The sequence below is a fragment of the Aphidius gifuensis genome, linkage group LG1 (assembly GCF_014905175.1).
Source record: "Aphidius gifuensis isolate YNYX2018 linkage group LG1, ASM1490517v1, whole genome shotgun sequence".
Lineage (NCBI taxonomy): Eukaryota > Metazoa > Arthropoda > Insecta > Hymenoptera > Braconidae > Aphidius > Aphidius gifuensis.
In genome coordinates this window covers 16,814,120-16,822,439 of record NC_057788.1, presented here as the reverse complement: position 1 = coordinate 16,822,439, position 8,320 = coordinate 16,814,120, and the positions used below count along the sequence as shown (strand labels likewise).

The 8,320-nt window shown below is 27.9% G+C and overlaps 1 protein-coding gene across 1 annotated transcript; it reads left to right on the top strand.

Moving 5' to 3' along the window:
- The first annotated feature begins 2,231 nt into the window (after nucleotides 1-2,231).
- Nucleotides 2,232-4,139, top strand: LOC122849824. Its single transcript, XM_044148658.1, has 3 exons — nucleotides 2,232-2,646; nucleotides 2,948-3,117; nucleotides 3,376-4,139. The coding sequence occupies exons 1-3, from the start codon at nucleotides 2,354-2,356 to the stop codon at nucleotides 3,735-3,737; spliced, it is 825 nt and encodes a 274-aa protein (XP_044004593.1). The 5' UTR covers nucleotides 2,232-2,353; the 3' UTR covers nucleotides 3,738-4,139.
- Nucleotides 4,140-8,320: the final 4,181 nt, after the last annotated feature.

The following is an 8,320-nucleotide window of genomic DNA, read 5'->3' as shown; positions in this document are numbered from 1 at the left end:
CAGAAACGAATGAATAAATAAGAATTTGTTTTTTTTTTTTGTTTTTTAAGTTACATTTGGTAGCCATAAATTTTAACCAAAAAAAAAAAAAAAATTATTTGAAAAAAAAATTCGATTATACTTAAAAGTTAATCCACAGTTCCATGGTTTATACTTAATTTAAACTCATAAGTTTTCAGATCACCTTAAGTTTTTTGTTTTTATATTACTAAATATTAACTTCATGGTATTGAATAGTTAAATATAATATTAATAAATTGTACATCCTTATATAAAAAGGACAAACATCATCGGTCTTCCAGGCATTTGATTGGTCGTTTTTCTTCTCACTCACTCTTATATAGTTTTTTGTTTTCTTTCGTTTATTTCTATTATTTTTTATTTATTTCGTTAGCAACAAAAAAAGAGTGAGTGAGACGTATTTTTTTTTTGTCGTTAACGAAATAAATCGAATAAACAAAGAGTGATCTTCGGAAGATTAAATGTCAATAAAATAGCCCGATTCTTATTTTACAAAAATCAGTTAAAAAAATATATGGTTTTTAAAAATGAAATCGAAAAAGATTAGCTGTATGTAGAAGAAAATCAATAGAAATACACCTCAATTGTGTAATCATTTTTCCAAACCTCACATAAAATAGATTGGCTCTAAGCAAAAGGAAATCTGAAGGAATGCATCTGACTTTAACTTACAGTTTTTTTTTTCAATTTCATTCATTACAAGCTAGCGCGGAATAGATTAAGAAAAATTAGAAGAGACTTATCACCTGTGTTCAGAGGACGTGCACCTATCCTCGACATACCCCAAAATTGATTAGGTAATATATGTATTTTCATAATTGAAAAGATTATACACTCAGAGAAGGATAAGTTAACAGTTAACATACCAATATGTTTACATTAAACATACAAAAGTTTAATGTTAAGATATATATATCAACAATAAACATAGATATCTTAACTGTTAACATACGTATGTTTATAGTTAACGTACGTATCTTTACGCGGCCAAATATTTTGATGCGCCAGTCTACCTCTTGTAATCTTTTTTTTTTGACATTATATTGTGATACTATTCTAATTGTAATATAATATAATATGTACTCGTGTTGTCATAAATGTATTTAAATTTAGTTTTTTTGTAAATTCATTCTTAATTTTACATTCAATTTTCATATTTACATACGTAAATGTCTTCAACTATCAGCCTAACTTTCAAATTGTGTCAATTACAGATATCTTAATAGTTAACATACGCATATTAACTATTAAGATACGTATGTTTAATGTTAATATATATATATCTTTGATGTAAACTTATCAGCCACCACCCATTTTAACATGGCATATGTTAACATTAAACAGGATATGTTAACTGTTAACATATCCTTCTCTGTGTGTATAAAGAATTTGTTCTTTTATTTTTTTGTAAAATAAAGAATAACTAAGTAACTATTAAAACTATATCGTGAAAATCGATAATAACACGTAAATTACAATAAATATTAAGTTGAAAAATATGGAGACAGGTGCGCGTAGCGCGCCAATGTGCTCGTATTATAAAAGCCACAGCAATGCGTGGACAGGTCTGCTAGTAAATTTGTAAACTTTTTCATTACTGGAACTATTGATTTTATTAATGATTGTAATGGTGTAAAATCACTTGAAATAACTTGAAATCACTTGTAATATTGCAATCATTGAACCACTAAATTATCCTGTGGTTTTTCTTGAATATATCACCATAATTTGTACAACCCGAAAATAACAATTGATCAAAAATTCTTTATTATTATATTGACAATTATTTAATATTTTTTGTTTCTACCTAATCAGAACTTTAGTATTCGACACAAAATTTTTTAGTAAATTTTCTCAATAATTTTTATCATACTTTTTCTGTGAGTGCTTATTTGTTGATGTACTCAAATGAACTTGTAAACCACATGAAAATAATAATAACCTATGATTTTAAATATTAGGAAGTATATAAATAATTATTATATGCATAGTGTCAGGGTTGGATGAACATAGCGTACGCCGCCTTGTGACCGCTACCTTGGATCCTCTTGGATGATCTTACCCATATCTAGACCAATATTTACCTCCTCCCAGATAATTCAAAACTATTTGATGCGTGTTTCCTACTGTCACATGACACATTAGCCTCTTTATTATAGGACATAAATACCCAGCAATAAAACGTTCAACAGTACATTTGTGTATTGGTACTCACTGTTCTAACGTTAAATGACAAAAGTATATTTATTAAAGACAATTATTACTAGTATTGTGACAAAACGAGAGATCGAAAAAAAAAAAAAAAAACAATAGAATTCTTAATATTTTAAAGATGGGCCATCAAGTATTTTGCTCTTGTTTTTTGATTTTGATACTGGTCACATCAATTAATGGACAAACTGATGATTGGTTATCAACTGTAAATGCATTTTTAAAAATTTGTGTGCAAAGATCAAATAATAGTAATAATTCATTTTTAAATGTTCTCAAACAATGTGTACAAAACAGAGCTTTAACAGTTATTGATAAGGTTATTTCAAAAAATAGTATACCGGTTATTGATGGTGTTAGTTTTTTACGTTTCGCGGACGCAGATGTTGGGGACACTGACAATTCATCTGATATGTGAGTTTTATTATTTCTTAATATTTTAATAACTAACTTGTTTTTATTCTAAATCTATATTATTATTTTGATACTTAATTCTTTCGAGATTTCTTTTTATTTCCATCTTACTCTTATATTCTGGTTGTCACGCAATCAACAGTTATCAATTATGCCATTTCCTCACAAATTACTTTAGATAAGAAAAAAACATTTAAAAACTTTTTTTTGTATTAATTATTGTTATTAAATATTAGATACTACACTGGTATTGATATTTAGATTTTCTGGTTTATTTTATTATTTTTATATTTTACTAAAGGAATGAATCAATTGGAAGAGACAGAGGTAAAACATGGAGAGAATCAATTTTTGATCGTTTTTCAAGAATATTTAAAACACATGTCATAAAAATTAATATTGAACAATTAACAAATTTGAACAATACAACTGATGATTTAACAAGGGAAAATTATGATGGTCTTGTTGAAGGTAATTAAATATTAAATAATTGAAAAAAATAATAATTTTTTACTTAATTTTATTATTCAACGTAATTATAAAAAATGCTAGCTACCTGAATTACTAATGGATTTTATTACAATCAAGATTATTTAAAATTGCATTTCAAGTTTATCTTAATGAATAGTCAAAAAGAAAAATATAACATTCAAAAGCCATTTTGTTAAATGTATAGTTTTATTTTTTACGTTAGTTTTTTTAATTTATCTATTTACTTTTTATCGTCAGGAAGGAGGCGTCATAATAGAAGAAAAAATCAGATGATGCCAATGTTGATGATGGGAATACTTGTTATGGGTTCAGTATTGATACCAATGGGTTTTCAATTTCTTGCTGTTCTCGGTGGTAAAGCACTTATATTAGCTAAGCTTGCACTGATGCTTTCAAGTATTCAAGGTTTGAAAAAAGTTGCAACAAGTGGAGTCAATTATGGACTTTATCATGGTGGTCCTCCAGGTCCTGACGGTTGGCACGATAGAAGCCATCATGAATTACCATTACCACCATCTCCACCACCACCATCATCATCATCTTTTAATTTTGATATACCATTTCAACCTTATCAATCTCAGGCTTATTCAAATTTCTAATTATTGTTTATTTATACTTAATAGGTTGACTGAGTCTTCGAGATTGTGTTACGTATTTATTCAATGACTGTGTAAAATAAATGTAGCTAACTCATGGTGCTATCCCCCACGGAAATATTTTATAAAATTTTTATAAAATTTGGGCAAACTTGTTAAGAAGTTTTTATAAAATCTTTATAAAAATTTTCGAATTTTTATCACATCCCCCCCTTCTCCCCGTGAATTGATTTTTTTGAAAAATTATCTCAAATCTTAATGAAATAAAAAATAAAATATCATAAGAATTCTGGCTTCGGGGTAAAAAAATTGCTTCACAACCAGAGAGACTCGGGTTCAAATCCCGACGAAAGATTTATTTTTTATTTCATCAAAATTTGAGTTAATTTTTCAAAAAAATCAATTCACGGGGGGGGGGGGGGGGGGGGGATAAAAATTCAAAAAATTTTTATAAAAATTTTATAAATACTTCTTAGCAAGTTTGCTCAAATTTTATAAAAATTTTATAAAATATTTCCGTGGAGGTAGGAAGCATTTTTTTATTGACCCAAGGCGTTTTCATATGAATGTCTATAAAAATATGAACGTAGTTATGAAAAAAACCCAACAATAAGTTTCGCAAACTTATGCGACTTAAATTAAGATTATTGCTTAACTTTATTAACAAAGTTTCATTCATTTCTTTATTTATTTATTCATTTATTGAACTAGTTGATACATGTACAGTGAAGACTGCCATTTACTTATTTTAATATATAGCCTTAATATATATCAAAGGCAAACAATTAACAAATAAAATGTAACTACCAAAAGAAAATTTTATTTATATATATATTTATATGTATATTTATAAATTTTATTTATATATATATATTTTTTTTTCTCCTGAAAATACTATTTTAAAAAATGTAAATAAAAAAGAAAAATTGAATAACTTATTGCCGTATAATTTTGTTGTTAAAATTTAAACAATTTATTGTTATCAAGCCGGACGTGTTCATACGGTTTCTTGGAATGGGAAACGGTGAATTCAGTTCCAGGCACTCCAGGGCTGTTGCACGTGGCTTATCGTCCATCCTGGCTTCCATGACCGTCCGTAGTCATTTTTATTTTTTGACTAGTTTCGTCTAGTTTTTTCAAGTTCAAAATTACCAGGTTTAGCCAAACAATCGATATCTACATTATTTTACTTAGCTAGATTGTTTCCTTAGCTTCAACTATAGCCAAACAATCAATATCTACATTATTTTACTTAGCTAGATTTTTTACTTCCCAGGTAGGAGTTCTCGGGCTTGAACAACTGTGCCAGGCATGTGCGAGGGTCGTGTCAATTGACACAAGCTTGTGCCCATTGTTTTCCCCGGCCTCACACGAGCATCGTTAGCACAGGCTTGACACAACACTGTCCCCGTTGTTTTTAACCGACCTCACACAGGCCTCAATAATCCAAGCTTGTGTCAAGCCTGTGTTTTTTGTTTTCCCCGGCCTCACACGAGCCTTGTAAACACAGGCTTGACACAAGATTGTCCCCGTTGTTTTTCCCCGTCTCACACAAGCCTTGATTAGATCTATAAATTGTAAATAGAAATTTTAAATAACAATTATTAGGTTTTGACTATCGTGGCAGGCTTTTACAAGGACTGTGTATTGACTCTTGAATAAATTCATTCATAAAAAATGAACATCGCTTATTTTTGTTCGTACAATCATCGTTAATTCAAATTGTATCGCGTAAAAAATAATAACGTCAAATTAATAAATTAATAATAATTGTTTATTAATATTTTTTTATAATTTTTTTTGCAAGCCGGTATCAAGCCTGGGAACACAAGACTGTGTCGAGCCTGGGAACACAAGCCTGTGTCAAGCCCGATACACTAGTCCGACACCAGCAAATACATCGTGAACATTCCAGACTTGACACAGGCTTGTGTCTCAGGCCCGACACAGGCCCGAAAGCCGGGTAATCAGGCTTGTCCCAGGCTTGTGCCCGTCGTCACTTTCTACCTGGGTTAGTTGTAATTGTAGCCACACAATCAATATTTGCATTCTTTTACTTAGCTAGATTTTCTACTTAGCTGTAATTGTAGCCTCACATTCAATATCTGCATTATTTTACTTTCTTGAAAAAAAAAATTACAAAGAAAAAACTTGGAAAAAAAAAATTTTGTCAAAATTTTTTACTTGGCTAGATTTTTTACTTAGCTGTAATTGTAGCCAAACAATCAATATCTACATTATTTTACTAGCAAAATTTTTTACTTAGCTAGATTTTTCACTTAGCTGTAATTGTAGCCAAACAATTGATATCTACATTATTTTACTTAGGTAGATTATTTACTTAGCTTCAACTACACGGAGAGAAAAATATATGAAATTTTTATATACAGTATATGAAAGTTGCACCAAATCTGCTGGTATATGAGAATTTCATATACTGTATATGAAAATTTCATATACTACATATGAAAAAATCATATATTCGGAATTTTTTAGCTCAAAGCTAGTATCTGAAAAATTCATATACTGTATATGAAAATTTCATATGCAGTATACGAGAATTTCATATACTGCATATGAAAAATTCTATTAGTACAATATATATTAAAGAACAATTAATTTTTTAAATTTAAATTATATAGGATGGTATAAATTTAATAAATTTTTTTTCATTTGTCTACCATTTTTTATGATTTGTTTAATAACTATTGAATTATAATTTTATTACAAATATTTCAACAAATAGAATAGAAATACGAACATGAATACCTCCTTTATCTAATCTTTCTAATTCATTAATAATTTGGTCAAAATTTTACCATACTTCGTAGTATTTTTGTCTAATGATCGAAATAGCGTTAAAAGAAAAATGTTTCTTAATTTGTACTGTAACTTGGCAAACAAGCTATTTTAAAATAAACAGCACTACATTTCAATATAGTTCTATGTGATCCTAGCGGATTAATTGTTTTATAACCCGGGATAAAAATTTTAAGTTCGGAAAAAGTCTTGGAAAATAAGACTTATATAGTTCTGAAATAAGACCAATCTTGATGGTTGCCAAAATGACTACTTTTTCAGGACTGTTTAAAAGTCCTAAAAAAGTATGGGAAAGTATGACTTTTGGAAGTTACTTCTAAAAGGTACGGAATTTCAAAATTTTTTCCATACAATAAAGGTTTTGGAAATCAAGATTAAACAATATTGTTATTATCATAATTATGCCGAGAATAATTAAAAAATTTATTATAAACTATTTATTTAATATTAATTTATTATAAAATTTATTTTTAATATAATTTATATTCGTTTATTTATTTTTCATTAACTTAATGAAATAATTTATCAGATCATACTCAAATTAATATTACATTACACAAACGTATTAATTAATTAACGCGAGCTGTAATTTTCTAAAATAAAATCGACTTTACATTTAAAAAAAGCTTTGTATTTATAGAAAAAGCAATTATTTTATAAACTCTTTATTTATAAATTAGTTTTTTTTTGACTCTACATAAAAATTTTTTAAGTGTGAAGGACTTAGTTTTATTTATTAAAATTTTTGAAGTCCATATTAAAGTCCATAATAAAAAGAAAGAACTTAGTTTTTTTTAGCCGATAAAAAAAATTTTCAAGTTTTTTGTTAAATAGTACTGTGGTCTTGGATTCAAGGACTTTTTTTAAGTTTACAACGTATCCAGGCAAAAGTCTTGAAATTAAATACTTTTCCCATACCAAATTTGAATATCTTGAGAAAAAAAATAGCCTGTCCTGAATATCAGGACTTTTTCCAGAACGAAGTAAAGGCTTCAATCAAAATAATACTTTTGTCGTCAAATTCGTACGTTTTCAGACCTTTTTCCATACTTTCAAAATACTTTTTCTATACTTTTTTAGGCTTAGAGACTTTTTCCGTACTTAAAATTTTTATCCCGGGAATCGTCGTATGATATGTACAATAAAAATTAGATTTGCTCTTTATCGAATTTCATTTCAATTCCACAAAGAACCTTGTACAAAATTAGAAATAATATTTTCAGTGATGTTATTCAGCTAATTTAAATGTTTTAATGCTTTTGCAAACAGTTCTGGTATTTCAAAAAATCTTCGAAGCGTTTCATTTATTGAAATAACTTGTGCAGTAACTGGTACATTCTTGTAAATGATTATATCATTCTCTTTGTCAAATTTATATCTCTCACCTAGGTAGAGAGATAGATTCCGGTACAATTAAAGTATTAAGATTTATATTCAATAAAAAAAATTTTGTGAGCCATCTAGACTCGCGGGTTTATTATGTGTAAACATCTTCGGCGTGTTTCTACGAAAAATTCCTACGAATGCGCAAAGTGGTTAAAAATGGAGTTGAAATATGAAAAAAACGGCTATTTATCGGTTATATGTCGTATAGTTATTGAAATAACGAATTATTCTCAAATTTAATAATGACAATCAATAGAGATCGTCGGGGAGAAGAAAATGTTTTTAAAAAAATTTCGATATCTCGAATAGTTTCCGAGTTATAATATTTTTTAAAATTTCGATATATCGATTATTTTTTTTATTTATTTAATAATGGAAGT